Raw genomic sequence first — 17,015 nt, forward strand, 5'->3', positions numbered from 1 at the left:
TATGTAATGGCAATAGAATAGTTATATAATTACAATGTTATAACTATTTAATATCAATAGTATAGCTATATAATTACAATGTTATAACTATGTAATAGCTACATAATTAATGTTATAACTATGTAATAGCAATAGTATAGCTATATAATTACAATGTTATAACTATGTAATAGCAATATAATTACAATGTTATAACTATGTAATAGCCATTGAACAGCTATATAATGAATATGTTATAACAATGCAAAGGGCCTCTAAGAAAATGTGATACAGTACAATGATGTTACACACATTGAATTACTGAGGATATCAGTGGTGACCCGTTAGTCAGGGCAGGCGAGCCACACCTGTTTAGCTAAAATATATATATATGTACAGTACCAGTCAAAAGTTTGGAAACACCATCTCATTCAAGTTTTTTTTTACTATCTTCTACATTGTAGAATAATAGTGAAGACATAAAAACTATGAAATAGCACTTATGGAATCATGTAGTAACCAAAAAAGTGTTAAACAAATCAAAATATATTTAGGATTTAGATTCTTCAAAGTAGCCACCCTTTGCCTTGATGAGAGCTTTGCACACTCTTGGAAGTCTCTCAACCAGCATTGTGAGGAATGCTTTTCCAACAGTCTTGAAGGAGATCCCACATATGCTGTGCACTTGTTGACTGGTTTTCCTTCTCTCTGCGGTCCAACTCATCCCAAACCATCTCAATTGGATTGAGGCCGGGTGATTGTGGAGGCCAGGTCATCTGATGCAGCACTCCATCACTCTCCTTCTTGGTCAAATAGCCTTTACACTGCCTGGAGGTGTGTTGGGTCAAATGATAGTCCCACTAAGCACAAACCAGAGGGGATGAGGTGTCGCTGCAGAATGCTGTGGTAGCCATGCTGGTTAAGTGTGTCTGGAATTATAAATAAATCACCAACAGTGTCACCAGAAAAGCACCCCCACATCATCACCTCCTCCTCCATGCTTCACGGTGGGAACCATACATGCGGAGGTCATCAGTTCACCTACTCTGTGTATCACAAAGACACGGCGGGTGGATCAAAAATCTGGATTCATCAGACAGATTTTCACCGCTCTAATGTCCATTACTTGAGTTTCTTGGCCCAAGCAAGTCTCTTATTATTGGTGTCCTTTAGTAGTGGTTTCGTTGCAGGAATTCAACCATAAAGGCCTGATTCACACAGTCTCCTCTGAACAGTTGATGTTGAGATGTGTCTGTTACTTGAACTCTGTGAATAATTTATTTTGGCTGCAATTTCTGAGGCTGGGAACTCTAATGAACTTATCCTCTGCAGCAGAGGTAACTCTGGGTCTTCCTTTTCTGTGATGGTCCTCATGAGAGCCAGATTCATCATAGAGCTTAATGGTTTTTGTGATTGCACTTGAAGAAACTTTCAAAGTTCTTGACATTTTCCGGATTAACTGACCTTCATGTCTTAAAGTAATGATTGACTGTCATTTCTCTTTGCTTATTTGAGCTGTTCTTGCCATAATATGGACTTGGTCTTTAACCAAATAGGGCTATCTTCTGTTTACCACCCCTCCGTTGTCACAACACAACTGATTGGCTCAAACGCATTAAAGAAAGAAATTCCACAAATGACATTTTAACAAGGCACACCTGCTGATTGAAATGCATTCCAGGTGACTACCTCATGAACCTGGTTGAGAGAATGCCAAGAGTGTGCAAAGCTGTCATCAAGTCAAAGGGTGGCTACTTTGAAGAATCTCAAATATAAAATACATTTTGACTTGTTTTACACTTTTTTGATTACAACATGATTCCATATGTGTGATTTCATAGTTTTGATGTCGTCACTATTATTCAACAATGTAGGAAACAGTAAAAAAAAAAAAAAGAAAAAGAAAAAAAACATTTAACAAGTAGGTGTGTCCAAACGTTTGACTGGTACTCAGTGGTGGAAAAAGTACCCAATTGTCATACTTGAGATAAAGTATAGAAAGTTAGTCATGTAATAGGTGCGTGTTGGTGGCAGGGAAGTCAGGCGCAGGAGAACGAACTTGGTATAAACGGAGTTGTTTAATAAAATCTGTTACAACTCCAAAAACCAAAATGTACAAAATAAGAATAGTGTGTACAAAACCCGTCGCACACCAACATGATACATGCACAATCACATAACAAACAAACAATCTCCGACAAGGACATGAGGTCGGAAACAGAGGGTTAAATACACAACATATTATTGATGGGATTGGAACCAGGTGTGAAGGAAGACAAGACAAAACCAATGGAAAATGAAAAATGGATCATTGATGGCTAGAAGGCCAGTGACTTCGACCGCCGAACAAGGAGAGGGACCGAGCACCGCCCGAACAAGGAGAGGGACCGAACACCGCCCGAACAAGGAGAGGGACCGAGCACCGCCCGAACAAGGAGAGGGGCCGAACACCGCCCGAACAAGGAGAGGGGCCGAACACCGCCCGAACAAGGAGAGGGACCGAGCACCGCCCGAACAAGGAGAGGGACCGAACACCGCCCGAACAAGGAGAGGGACCGAACACCGCCCGAACAAGGAGAGGGACCGAGCACCGCCCGAACAAGGAGAGGGACCGAACACCGCCCGAACAAGGAGAGGGGCCGAACAAGGAGAGGGACCGAACACCGCCCGAACAAGGAGAGGGGCCGAACAAGGAGAGGGACCGAACACCGCCCGAACAAGGAGAGGGGCCGAACAAGGAGAGGGGCCGAACACCGCCCGAACAAGGAGAGGGGCCGAACACCGCCCGAACAAGGAGAGGGACCGAACACCGCCCGAACAAGGAGAGGGACCGAACACCGCCCGAACAAGGAGAGGGACCGAACAAGGAGAGGGACCGAACAAGGAGAGGGGCCGAACACCGCCCGAACAAGGAGAGGGGCCGAACACCGCCCGAACAAGGAGAGGGACCGAACAAGGAGAGGGGCCGAACACCGCCCGAACAAGGAGAGGGACCAAACAAGTCGTGACAACTCAAGTAAAAGTGAAAGTCAGCCAGTAAAATACTACTTGAGTAAAAGTCTAAAAGTATTTGGTTGTAAATATATATATAAGTATCAAAAGTAAATGTAATTGCTAGAATATACTTATGTATCAAAAGTAAGTTATTTTGGGTACTTTTGTGTACTTTTTCACTCCCCTTTACTTGTGATCGAGTATTCAGTATTAAAAGCTGAGACAACCATTATAATTCCAGACTTTATTCAGTATATGACTTACTAGTAAAAGGAAACCAAGAGGGAACAAGTTGTTACACAAACACTTGGCATCAATCAGACACTGGTTAATCACTACCAATGTGTTTGTCCATCTCTATAAATCACTTGCCATCTTCTCTGTTCACACACCAGTTCAAATCCAACACAATAGGTGAAGGACTAAGTGTTTAAGGTGAAATAGTTCACATAAGATAATGTTGACAAGAAAGTAAATCATCAGTGAAGTAATGTATGAATTGTGAAGTGATTGAGTGTCATTATTTATAGTAGGCCTATGAATCAAATGAATATTTCAGGTTTAAAAAGTGTTGGTTCCATGTTTTATGAGCTAAAATGAAAGCTCCTAGAAATGTTTCATTACGCACAAAAAAAAGCTTATTTCTCTCAAATAATTGTGGGAATTTAGCAGTATGTCGAAACCGGCCTCACATCCGCATACCACGTGTAACCACGCCAGCCCAGGACCTCCCACATCCTGCTTCTTCACCTCAGACCACGTGTAACCACGCCAGCCCAGGACCTTCCACATCCTGCTTCTTCACCTCAGACCACGTGTAACCACACCAGCCCAGGACCTTCCACATCCTGCTTCTTCACCTCAGACCACGTGTAACCACGCCAGCCCAGGACCTTCCACATCCTGCTTCTTCACCTCAGACCACGTGTAACCACGCCAGCCCAGGACCTCCCACATCCTGCTTCTTCACTTGCGGGATCGTCTGAGACCAATCACCTAGAAGCCGATGAAACTGTCAGAAACCTCTTCAGGGAAGCTTATCTGCGTGCTCGTCGTCCTCACCAGGGTATTGGCCTGACTGCAGTCCGGGCGTCGTAACCGACCTCAGTGGGAAAATGCTCTTCTTCAATGGCCACTGGAGAAGTGTGCTCTTCACAGATTAATCCTGGTTTTTACTGTACCAGGTAGATGACGTGTATTGGTGTCATATCAACATCAGACAACTGCCTTGGTAGGAACTAATGGGGATCCATAATAGACCCCAGGACGAGTAGCTGCTGCCTTGGTGGGAACTAATGAGGAATTATAATAAACCCCAGGAAGAGTAGCTGCTGCCTTGGTAGGAACTAATAATAAACCCCAGGAAGAGTAGCTGCTGCCTTGGCAGGAACTAACAGGGATCCATAATAAACCCCAGGAAGAGTAGCTGCTGCCTTGGCAGGAACTAAATGGGGATCCATAATAAATACGAATACATATCGTTTCACTTAAAACTACCAGCAAACACTACAAAGCTCATACTATTATTTTATGGTCTATCCCTCAGACATTACAGTATCTTATGCCTTAAATCATGAAGTCCATTATTACCTGTGAAAATAGCCTTTGTCCTATTCACTGGTTCATGATCAACCTGCTCATATTTCACTGTTGGCATACAATGTTTAAGGCAAAGCATCCCCAAACCCATAGGCAGGTAAAAAGCACAAATATAACAATCTTGACTTCCTGCTTGGAAACATCAGTCAAAGTCAACCTGAGTAGTAGGGTGTATTCAGTAAGGCGAAAATCTTATAAAATATATTAATTTCACAATAATAACATAGTACATGTTGAAAACATTCTCAATCTGTGGTTAAACCTCGAGTGTAGGGGGCAGTATTTTGATATTGGGATGAAAAACATAACAAAATGAAACTGCCTATTTCGCAGGCCCAGAATATGCATATAATTATCAGATTAGGCTAGAAAACACTAAAGTTTCCAAAGCTGTCAATATATTGTCTGTGAGTATAACAGAACTGATATTACAGGTGAAAACCTGAGGAAAATCCAACCAGGAAGTACTGTTTTTCCTGAAACCTCTGTTCCTGCATGCCTTCCCTCCATTTAAAGGGATATCAACCAGATTCCTTTCTCTATAGCTTCCACATGGTGTGAACAGTCTTTAGACTTCGTTTCAGGCTTTTATTCAGAAAAATGAGCGAGAATGATCACATCGCGTCAGTGCATAGCTACGTGTCCCTAGTTTTGCATGCGCAACAGCTTGGAGTAGACATTTTCTCTCGCACTCCTATTGAAAAAGCTACGGTCCGGTTGAAATATTATCGATTATTGTAAAATCAACCTGAGGATCGATTATAAAAAAAACATTTGACATGTTTCTATGAACTTTACGGATACTATTTGGAATTTGTCTGCCCCGTCGTGACCGTGGATTTCTGAACAAAACGCGCCAACCAAATGGAGGTATTTTGGATATAAAAATAATCTTTATGGAACAAAAGGAACATTTAATTGTGTAACTGGGAGTCTCGTGAGTGCAAACATCCGAAGATCAAAAGGTAAGCAATCCATTTGATTGCTTTTCTGACCAATCTACTTTGCTGCTAGCTGTTTGTAATGTAGTCTGCTGAGAGAGATGTCCTAACATAAACGCTTGGATAGCTTTTGCTGTAAAGCTTTTTTGAAATCTGACACACCAGGTGGATTAACAACAAGCTAAACTGTGTTCTGCTATATTGCACTTGTGATTTCATGAAAATTTAATATTTTTAGTAATTTAATTTGACGCTCTGCAATTCAGCAGACGTTGACAAAAATGATCCAGCTAACGGGATGGGTACGTCAAGAACACCAAACTAGAACCGAATAAAATGACTTATTTTATGATCAGTTGACATGTACAGTATATACACACACACGGACAGACCATATATGGTTAAAGAGGAAATAGTTTATTTGAAATGAAAACAGTTGGGGTTCAGGAGAGAAGGTCTAAACTGTTACAGTGGTGAATTACGCAGTGGCCTTAGCCTGCTGGACTTTAGCCAACACCTTCAGGTCTGTGATGCACTTTGCAATACTCGTCTTCTCCTGAAACACAAAGTGAACACGTTCTTTGGTTACTACATGATTCCATAGGTGTTATTTCATAGTTTTGATGTTCTCACTATTATTCTAAAATGTAGAAATAAAGAAAAACCCTTAAATGAGTAGGTGTGTCCAAACTGTTGACTGGTACTGTATATAGACCTACCCCTCAAATACATTCACACACACATATGACCTACCCCTCTATACACACACACATCCTTCTATACAGCAGTCAAATCCATAATGTTCCTGTTAAGGGAATTTTTATCAATGATGACTAATTATGTATACTATTATGTTACTGTATATGTACTAATCATTATACTATTATGTTACTGTATATGTACTAATCAGAATACTATTATGTTACTGTATATGTACTAATCAGAATACTATTATGTTACTGTATATGTACTAATCAGAATACTATTATGTTACTGTATATGTACTAATCATAATACTATTATGTTACTGTATATGTACTAATCAGAATACTATTATGTTACTGTATATGTATGAATTTTCTTTTTAATCTTAGTACTGAATATAATGTGTGTAAATATAATCAAACATTAGAACAATGACTGTCTGATCCTTGGTACAAATGAATGAACTATAATCGCCAGTCTGGCTAGAAGGCTTATCTACACAAGTATGACCTTGGCTCGGTCGTATATTATCTTAATAGGGAGAGACGATGTGAGAACCATACAGCCTTTGTACTAGAACGGAGATGGCACGGGTTGGTACTGAAACTAATGACGTCATTTTAAGTTTATAACCTGTGGTAAAATGTGTAAGGAGCAGTACTCTCGTGAATAAAGGCTGCGGTTTGACTTTAAGACTGGGCTCTGTCCATTTTTATACTAATAAGGGTCATACAAACCCTTATGAATTGACAGAGTGTTTGATTTTAGTTGGGTGTTAAAACAAGAATTTAATTCCTACAACAGTTCCCCATCTCTATACACACACTCCAGTCAAATCCATAACGTTCCCTATCTCTATACACGCACTCCAGTCAAATCCATAACGTTCCCCATCTCTATACACACACTCCAGTCAAATCCATAATGTTCCCCAACCCACCTGCTGGGGGGTGATGCTGGTCAAATCCATAACGTTCCCAATCTCTATACACACTCCAGTCAAATCCATAACGTTCCCCAACCCACCTGCTGTATGTAATATTCCCATCCATCTCCCATCCTTAACCCACCTGCTGGGGGGTGATGCTGGTGACTACGTTCTTCTCCACCCAGTTCACCATGTGTTCCTGCTCCATGCGGCGGTGAAGGGTCTGCAGGGCGATCTGGTAGTCCAGCCTCTTCTTCACCTCATTGGTCACCATGTGGACCCTCTCCCTGCGGTTGGTCTCCAGTAGCATGGCCACGTTGTTCTGAGGTGAGGTGTGTGTGTGTGGGGGGGGGGGGGGGGGGAGAAGACATTAGCACACCATCTCATGTTAAAAATCATACCAAGACGTTAGGGTCTGGTTTCCCCAGAAGCAGTTTAATCCTGGCTTTTTTTCTCCAATCACAATGCTTTTTAATCCAAGTTTACCCTTAAGTCTGTGTCCTGAAATACCAGCCCTAGGAGTGGTTACACAGACCTAGATGAAGCTCCTTACTCCTGGACTGAAGACCATGTTAATAACAGGTCTATCAAAAGGCTTTTCAAATTGGACTGATTTGAGAGTCAGAGTGTGTGTGGGTTTTACCATACAGACGAGACACGTGTTCTAACGTCAGGTAACCGACTCACCCTCTTAGCGTCGAAGAGCATCTGTCGTCCCTCTGCTCTCCACTGCTCCTTCTTCTCATCCAGGACGGCCTGAGCCAAGCTGGTCATGGCCAGGTCCTTCACTTCCTGAGCCTTCTGCACTTTCTCCTGCAAAAACCAGAACACACAGCCAACGTCAGAGGGTCATAACCAGAACACAGGTAACAGAGAGTAAGGGTCATAGGTCAGCTATGAGACTACGAGGCTCTGAGGGACACAGCATATGGACAGTTTGCATAACATATGAAATGTCTCAGGACTGGTGACTTTAAATAAGGGAGGGGCTAAAAGCCTCAATAGAAAGTTCAGTAGAAACGAGGCTGTGCGTTAACATGGTGCATCTTTTCAGTACTCCAGAGTAGAAACACTGCTGGGGGGGGTACTGGAGGGAGTCGGGGCTGCCGGGGGGAGGGGGGGGTACTGGAGGGAGTCGGGGCTGCTGGAGGAGTCGGGGCTGCTGGGGGGGCGGGGGGGGGGGGGGTACTGGAGGAGTTGAGAAACACTGCTCCAGAACTACTACAAAAGTCCAAAAGATTTACGACAAGAAGACCTGCAATTAATGATCAAACAGGCCAAACAAACTCAGGAGGACAATAAATTCCGCACCTCGTTCAGTTTGTCAGCGAAAGCCGCGACGTCGGGGCCAAACTTCCTGACACCGTAGATGATGACCGTACCCATGCAGGCAGCAGCGAAGGTCTCGTGGTTGATGATGTAGATCTCCTTGGAAAGGATGTACGTGAGCAGCCCAGCACCCAGCACGTAGGGGCCTGGAGACAACAGGAGTGGAGATGCCAACGTTTATTTACTATCATTTATAGAGGAGAAGAGCAAGAGAGAGAGAGAGAGAGAAGCAAAACAGGATTTGGTTTCGGAGCTGGTCACGGGTGCACCTCAGACACGCTCAAGGTCCTAAACGATATCATAACCGCCATCGATAAGAGACATTACTGTGCAGCCGTATTCATCGACCTGGCCAAGGCTTTCGATCACCACATTCTTATCAGCAGACTCAGTTTCTTAAATGACTGCCTCGTCTGGTTCACCAACTACTTCTCAGATAGAGTTCAGTCTGTCAAATCGGAGTGACTATTGTCCGGACATCTGGCAGTCTCTATGGGGGTGCCAGAGGATTCAATTCTCGGGCCGACTCTTTTCTCTGTATACATCAATGATGTTGCTCTTGCTGCTGGTGATTCTCTGATCCACCTCTACGCAGACAACACCATTCTGTATACTTCTGGCCCTTCTTTGGACTCTCCTTCATTGCTCCTTTGCACCCCAGTAGCTCTACTTGCACACTCATCTTCTGCACATCTATCCCTCCAGTATTTAATTGCTATATTGTAATTATTTCACCACCATGGCCTATTTATTGCCTTACCTCTCTTATCCTACCTCATTTCCACACACTGTATATATATATATATATACACCTTTTCTATTGTGTTATTGACTGTACATTTGTTTATTCCATGTGTAACTCTGTTGTTTGTGTCTCACTGCTTTGCTTTATCTTGGCAAGGTTGCAGTTGTAAATGAGAACTTGTTCTCAACTGGCCTACCTGGTTAAATAAAGGTGTTCTCAACTGGCCTACCTGGTTAAATAAAGGTGTTCTCAACTAGCCTACCTGGTTAAATAAAGGTGTTCTCAACTGGCCTACCTGGTTAAATAAAGGTGTTCTCAACTGGCCTACCTGGTTAAATAAAGGTGTTCTCAACTAGCCTACCTGGTTAAATAAAGGTGTTCTCAACTAGCCTACCTGGTTAAATAAAGGTGTTCTCAACTGGCCTACCTGGTTAAATAAAGGTGTTCTCAACTGGCCTACCTGGTTAAATAAAGGTGTTCTCAACTAGCCTACCTGGTTAAATAAAGGTGTTCTCAACTGGCCTACCTGGTTAAATAAAGGTGTTCTCAACTGGCCTACCTGGTTAAATAAAGGTGTTCTCAACTGGCCTACCTGGTTAAATAAAGGTGTTCTCAACTGGCCTACCTGGTTAAATAAAAGTGTTCTCAACTGGTCTACCTGGTTAAATAAAGGTGTTCTCAACTAGCCTACCTGGTTAAATAAAGGTGTTCTCAACTGGCCTACCTGGTTAAATAAAGGTGTTCTCAACTAGCCTACCTGGTTAAATAAAGGTGTTCTCAACTGGCCTACCTGGTTAAATAAAGGTGTTCTCAACTAGCCTACCTGGTTAAATAAAGGTGTTCTCAACTAGCCTAACCTGGTTAAATAAAGGTGTTCTCAACTGGTCTACCTGGTTAAATAAAGGTGTTCTCAACTAGCCTACCTGGTTAAATAAAGGTGTTCTCAACTAGCCTACCTGGTTAAATAAAGGTGTTCTCAACTAGCCTACCTGGTTAAATAAAGGTGAAATTAAATTACAAATAAAAAAGGCTGTAGGAACCTGGGGGTGAAAATAGAACACAAGTGAGGAGAGTGTCAAGGGAAAAAGTAGATGGGAAGGGAGAGCGGATAGGAGGGGGAGGAGGAGAGGGGATGGGGAGGAGAGGGGATGGGGAGGAGCGCGGATAAGAGAGGGGAGGAGGAGGGGATGGGGAGGAGCACGGATAAGAGAGGGGAGGAGGAGAGGGGATGGGGAGGAGAGGGGATGGGGAGGAGCGCGGATAAGAGAGGGGAGGAGGAGGGGATGGGGAGGAGCGCGGATAAGAGAGGGGAGGAGGAGAGGGGATGGGGAGGAGTGCAGATAAGAGAGGGGAGGAGGAGAGGGGATGGGGAGGAGCGCAGATAAGAGAGGGGATGGGGAGGAGAGGGGATGGGGAGGAGCGCGGATAAGAGAGGGGAGGAGGAGAGGGGATGGGGAGGAGAGGGGATGGGGAGGAGAAGGGATAAGAAGAGTGTCAAGGGGAAAAGTAGATGGAAGGGGGAGGAGGAAGAGGGGATGGGAGGAGAGTGAATGTCCATGGCCACATTCAATAGGCAAATGTTGATTATGTAGATAAATACGTCATGAATACAGATTAAATTATTAGTTATTCAACATGTCAGTGAGGCATGTTTGTTCTACATATAATTTTTCTATCTGAACACTGCTCCAGGTTTGTGGAAGTTCTGCTGACCTGTGACTCCAGTCTTGGGGTACAGGAGCTGGAAGATCTCCTCAGGGATGATGCCATGGCGTGTCTTGCCTCCCTTCTCTGGCAGAGCAGGGACTGGAGCTTGGCTGTTGGGGGACGTGTGGAGGTGGGACAGCTGGACCAGCCTGGGGAGACAGGGAGACTTTATTGTAGGAACTATGGTGAGGACGGGCATGTAGAACTTCAATGTAGAGTTCAAGGTCCCCATTATCATTTTGTCACCTTTATTTCATTTATCTAGTTTGCCAATTCATATCAAACTACTGGACCATTAAAATGACATATCTAGTGTTGTGAATTGGCATTAGAGAAAGGGGAATACCTGGTCAGTTGCACAACAATGCAATGAACCCGAAATGCATCTTCCGCATTTAACCCAACCCCTCAAATCAGACACAGCCTTAATAAATCGCCATCCACGTCATCAGTGCCCAGGGAGCGGTTGTTGTTGGGGGTTAACTGCCTTGCTGGCTCAGGGATTCAAACGAGAGACCTTTCTGTTACTGGTCCAACACTTAACGCTCGGCTACCTGCCACCCGTGGTTTTATACATGTAAAACAAGCATGGGTCTCTAGATTAGGCTGGGCGATATATCAAATTAATTTCATTTTTAGCACGATGTTCCAAATGCCTGTCTGGAAAGAATCAAGGTTTTTAATGATCTCCTTCCGTGCACTCTCTCACCCCAAGGCCAACAAACACCAACAAAGATGAGAGATCACTTCTTCCTCTCTGACAAGCGGTTTCAACTCGCCTTTGAGGTTTTGTCCAACAGAACCGGTCAAGTGGACACAAACACAATGACATGGTTTTACTGTAATAGAGGAGAACCTAACCTTTTTTAAAGAGGTCTCAACTCCCAAAACGTAGAACTAAGTAGACCCTACTAAAACGAGAGCATCATTAAACATGATTGTGAGAAATTAATGTTCAGCATTTTAGCCACATATTGTTACTTGCTAGCTGTCTAGTCTGTTTTATAAAAATATGCATTGAGCATAAAAATATTTGTATAAGGAATTGGCATCTCGTTCTCATTCTGAGAAATAAGCATCTCATCTAGGTAGGCCACTTGGTTTCAACATCTAAACAAAATGAACAGGCCGTGTTGTTCAAACAGCTGGAGACAGACATGAGGGTGTGTAAATAACAGTTCAACTGTTCTACCTTGTAGCAATCAAATAGATCCAAGTTGGCCAATGGAGCAGCAGGAAGCCTAGCGGTTAGAGCGTTGGGCCAATGGAGCGGCAGGAAGCCTAGCGGTTAGAGCGTTGGGCCAATGGAGCGGCAGGAAGCCTAGCGGTTAGAGCGTTGGGCCAATGGAGCGGCAGGAAGCCTAGCGGTAGGAAGCCTAGCGGTAGGAAGCCTAGCGGTTGCTGGATCGAATCCCCGGGCTGATGACAAGGTAAAAATCTGTCGTTCTGCACCTGAATAAGGCAGTTAACCCCACTGTTCCCCGGGGCGCCGAAAACGTGGATGTCAATTTTAAGGCAGTCCACCGCACCTCTCTGATTCAGAGGGGTTGGGTTAAATACGGAAGACATTTCAGTTGAAGGCATTCAGTTGTACAACTGACTCGGTTTGAAATGCAGTGTACTGACATTTAATTGTGTAATGTTTACTTAGAGAACGTCATGTAGCTTCATGTTAAAGTAATAATAAGAAGTGCATACCCAGCGCCGAGGGGACTACTGCTTTTTACAGCATTAGCTGGAGGAGAAAAGAACAGTCAATATAATTAAAAAAAGACAAGAATCATGTTTTGAATGTCATGAATTTACGTGTCAATGAAACATGTTGCTAAAAAAAATCATTCACATAATGGTAGAGAGTAATATGGAGTTTTACTTATGCAGTCAAACAGAGTCTGCGCTAGGGAACTGTATCCACATACAAGCTTTCGCTAGCCAACGTCAAATCAGCTGTCAAGTGCAATAGCCACGACATCTACAAGTGTTAGTACACTAGCTAACGTTTGTTAACCGTCCAGGACTCGACATTGTCCCTAGATAGATACCTTTTTTTGCTAACTAGTTGTTTAACAAACATACCTACTTCAAGACACCAATATTATGCATGATGAACTTGCACGATGAGTTGCCAACTGTCAGTGAAGTTAGCTATGCTAACAGTTTAACTGTGGAAGGCTTGACACCTTTCCCAACAAGCAAGGACAGTCTGGCTAACGTCAAAAACAATGTTACCTTGACATTTACTGTAACTAAATAACGTTAGTTATTCCAAAATATGAGTGTAATAACTACCCAGATTGGACAAATAAAGAATATTGCCACGTAACATTTACGGTTTGCTAGCTATATTTACCCTGTTCTTGCTAGGTTAGCATGTTGCTCATTCAATTGTGATTGAGGCCTTCTCTTCCAGACTTTACCCTTCAGCTTTACATTTCAAATCAGCCACACTTCGTGACATTACTACTGCTATTTCAACTCAATAGTATGTATGACACGCTGACATTGCATACCTGAAACGAAAACGATCCTAGACAGCATTGGTTAAACGGAAAAAGTGCCAAGTTTTAGATTTCCTGACCACCTTCTCTTCGTGCCCTTCTACTGCTAGAGACCATCAAACGTCGCGAGATTATAAACGGGATTTGAAGGTCACTGTTTTACAAATTGTCCTGTTGTTCAGTGTTTAATCCACTAGGTTGCACACAAGTGAAATAGATATGACCTTTGCCGCACGGGATATTTAGTTATTAAGCTCCTAAAAATAGTTGCAGTTGAAATTTGTTTTGAGCGTTATGAATAGGCCTAGTTTGAAAGCACAGTGTTTCAAGTCCAGAGGCAATCAGCCCCATGTTATTTTCAAAACACACACACACAAAATAATACATTGATGGGTGTTTTACAGTGTATATGCATCATGTCCAGTAGTTACATATTATACCAATTTACAGTACGAACAGAAGAACATTCCTAGTACATAACACCCAGCTGACCAGTCTCGCTGAGATGGGGAGAGAGGAAAACGACCAAATAGCTACCTTCTACACCCAACTACAGTGTCAACAGGGCATGGCAGTCTCTAATCAATGGGTCCCACCAGTGTGTGGCATCATTGGAGCTACAGCTTGTTGGTGAGATAGAGGAACCTGCATGACGTGGTTCCCCATCCCTTCCACTTCCTGAAAAAACGTGCAAGACAGAAAGAGCGACTTGAGAAAGACAGAAAATCTACAAGGAGGACACGGTTTAGAAGACAGAGAAAGCTTGGCAGTTTTTTTAACTTCACAACTGCCTCTTCAGGATCCGTTACTTCAAACAATATTGATGACTGACCAGGTAACATGTACATATCTTAATAAATCTCCCTGTAGTCGTGCTTCCCTTCCCTACTGAAACTCTGTTGTCATAGCAGCCAGAGAAATGTCTTATTTGTGTGTAACCATCTTCTTCAACTTGCTTTTGATACATAAAGCCTTTTTAGCAACTGACAGATGTTTATTGTGCCATTAGTTTGACAAACTTTCTGTGTTATATGTACACATTTGTCAAGTTTGAGGAGCGATGAGGGAGCTCCCTGTCAACTGTAAAATGCTATGAGAGAAGTTGAACTGTGAATGGTTTGAGACCTGTGGGCAAAGAAATAACAATCAGTCGTAGGCTAATTATACATTCCCCTCATCTGCTTCTCGAGGTGCGTGTCATTTACTGATTGAGTATCCACCACAGTATCCACCCCGTTGTCCACCACAGTATCCACCCTGTTATCCACCCTGTTATCCACCCTGTTATCCACCCTGTTATCCACCCCGTTATCCACCACGTTATTCACCAGGTTATCCACCCTGTTATCCACCCCGTTATCCACCACAGTATCCACCCCGTTATCCACCAGGTTATCCACCCCGTTATCCACCCCGTTATCCACCCTGTAATCCACCAGGTTATCCACCCCGTTATCCACCACGTTATTCACCAGGTTATCCACCCTGTTATCCACCCCGTTATCCACCCCGTTATCCACCAGGTTATCCACCCTGTTATCCACCTCGTTATCCACCAGGTTATCCACCCCGTTATCCACCCCGTTATCCACCCCGTTATCCACCACGTTATTCACCAGGTTATCCACCCTGTTATCCACCCCGTTATCCACCACGTTATCCACCAGGTTATCCACCCTGTTATCCACCCCGTTATCCACCAGGTTATCCACCTCGTTATCCACCAGGTTATCCACCCCGTTATCCACCAGGTTATCCACCAGGTTATCCAACTCGTTATCCACCAGGTTATCCACCCTGTTATCCACCCCGTTATCCACCAGGTTATCCACCTCGTTATCCACCAGGTTATCCACCCCGTTATCCACCAGGTTATCCACCAGGTTATCCACCCCGTTATCCACCAGGTTATCCACCCCGTTATCCACCCCGTTATCCACCCCGTTATCCACCACGTTATTCACCAGGTTATCCACCCTGTTATCCACCCCGTTATCCACCACGTTATCCACCAGGTTATCCACCCTGTTATCCACCCCGTTATCCACCAGGTTATCCACCTCGTTATCCACCAGGTTATCCACCCCGTTATCCACCAGGTTATCCAACTCGTTATCCACCAGGTTTTCCACCTCGTTATCCACCCCGTTATCCACCTCGTTATCCACCAGGTTATACACCTCGTTATCCACCAGGTTATACACCCCGTTATCCACCTCGTTATCCACCCCGTTATCCACCTCGTTATCCACCAGGTTATCCACCCCTTATCCACCTCGTTATCCACCAGGTTATCCACCCTGTTATCCACCCCATTATCCACCAGGTTATCCACCCCGTTATCCACCCCGTTATCCACCCCGTTATCCACCACGTTATTCACCAGGTTATCCACCCTGTTATCCACCCCGTTATCCACCACGTTATCCACCAGGTTATCCACCCTGTTATCCACCTCGTTATCCACCAGGTTATCCACCAGGTTATCCACCAGGTTAACCACCCCGTTATCCACCCTGTTATCCACCTCGTTATCCACCAGGTTATCCACCAGGTTATCCACCAGGTTAACCACCCCGTTATCCACCCTGTTATCCACCCCGTTATCCACCACGTTATTCACCAGGTTATCCACCCTGTTATGCACCCCGTTATCCACCCCGTTATCCACCAGGTTATCCACCCCGTTATCCACCAGGTTATCCACCAGGTTATCCACCAGGTTATCCAACTCGTTATCCACCAGGTTTTCCACCAGGTTATCCACCCTGTTATCCACCAGGTTATCCACCAGGTTATCCACCCTGTTATCCACCCTGTTATCCACCAGGTTATCCACCAGGTTATCCACCCTGTTATCCACCCTGTTATCCACCAGGTTATCCACCAGGTTATCCACCCTGTTATCCACCCCGTTATCCAACAGGTTATCCACCAGGTTATCCACCCTGTTATCCACCAGGTTATCCATGGTATCCACTACCTCCACTCCTGCCTTCATTTAGCCAATCTGACACAACCATTTTAACTGCTTTATTTGTCATGTGTCTCTACATATCAATTGCAATAACAATATACTTTATTTTTTTACATATTCACTTTGCAGTTGTAAGAGTAGGCCTACACCCTCATCATTACAGCCAGACAGGACACACTACCATGGAGGATATCACCCTGACCAAGTGGTTTAAGGTGAGAGAATAACAACTCTGCCTAATGAAGGTCTCTGGCTGAAAGGTCACGCTATGTTTTTATCCTTGTAATTTACAAGAGAGAGAGAGAGAGAGTCGTGCTTCAACTTCTGATGCGTCGTTCGTTTATTTAAGGTAGCACCACTACTCCAGTTGTTTGACCATATGACCCTCTGTTGCGTCAGGTGAAAGAATACGACCAGAAGAGTGAGCAGCGGTCAGAGAAACACAAGGGACTACGGGGACGCAACAACGTTACTTCCTGTCGGAGCCCAACCAGAGAACTGGACACACGGTGGATCAAGAAGGAGCTGAGGCGGAAGAGACAGCAGGAATTCAATATAAGACGATCAGTCAGCCCAGAAAGGGCCAAAGACTCTGGAAAGGTCAAGGACGACA

General features: G+C 44.0%; 2 protein-coding genes across 2 annotated transcripts; both read right to left on the reverse strand.

Moving 5' to 3' along the window:
* Window positions 1–5,909: 5,909 nt before the first annotated feature.
* LOC109869263 (ATP synthase F(0) complex subunit B1, mitochondrial) lies at window positions 5,910–13,565 on the reverse strand. Its single transcript, XM_031803767.1, has 7 exons — window positions 13,438–13,565; window positions 12,626–12,662; window positions 10,934–11,076; window positions 8,458–8,621; window positions 7,834–7,959; window positions 7,289–7,468; window positions 5,910–6,069 (listed from the first exon to the last, which is right to left on the reverse strand). The coding sequence occupies exons 1-7, from the start codon at window positions 13,463–13,465 to the stop codon at window positions 5,992–5,994; spliced, it is 756 nt and encodes a 251-aa protein (XP_031659627.1). The 5' UTR covers window positions 13,466–13,565; the 3' UTR covers window positions 5,910–5,991.
* A 1,017-nt stretch (window positions 13,566–14,582) lies between these two features.
* Window positions 14,583–16,396, reverse strand: LOC116356912 (S-antigen protein-like). The gene is made up of 2 exons (XM_031803669.1): window positions 15,701–16,396; window positions 14,583–15,665 (listed from the first exon to the last, which is right to left on the reverse strand). The coding sequence occupies exons 1-2, from the start codon at window positions 16,394–16,396 to the stop codon at window positions 14,583–14,585; spliced, it is 1,779 nt and encodes a 592-aa protein (XP_031659529.1).
* Between the last annotated feature and the right edge of the window lie 619 nt (window positions 16,397–17,015).

The sequence above is a fragment of the Oncorhynchus kisutch genome, linkage group LG24 (genome assembly GCF_002021735.2).
Source record: "Oncorhynchus kisutch isolate 150728-3 linkage group LG24, Okis_V2, whole genome shotgun sequence".
Lineage (NCBI taxonomy): Eukaryota > Metazoa > Chordata > Actinopteri > Salmoniformes > Salmonidae > Oncorhynchus > Oncorhynchus kisutch.

Excerpts from the sequence above, each read along its gene's own strand:
- LOC109869263 (XM_031803767.1), bottom strand. The coding sequence starts at position 13,465 with ATGCTGTCTAGGATCGTTTTCGTTTCAG. Across the intron at positions 12,663-13,437 it reads TAGGATCGTTTTCGTTTCAG|CTAATGCTGTAAAAAGCAGT; the intron begins GTATGCAATGTC and ends TTTCTCCTCCAG. Across the intron at positions 8,622-10,933 it reads CCCCAAGACTGGAGTCACAG|GCCCCTACGTGCTGGGTGCT; the intron begins GTCAGCAGAACT and ends TGTTGTCTCCAG.
- LOC116356912 (XM_031803669.1), bottom strand. The coding sequence starts at position 16,396 with ATGGATAACCTGGTGGATAACAGGGTGGATAACCTGGTGGATAACCTG. Across the intron at positions 15,666-15,700 it reads ATAACCTGGTGGATAACGAG|GTGGATAACGGGGTGGATAA; the intron begins GTGGATAAGGGG and ends GTGGATAACGAG.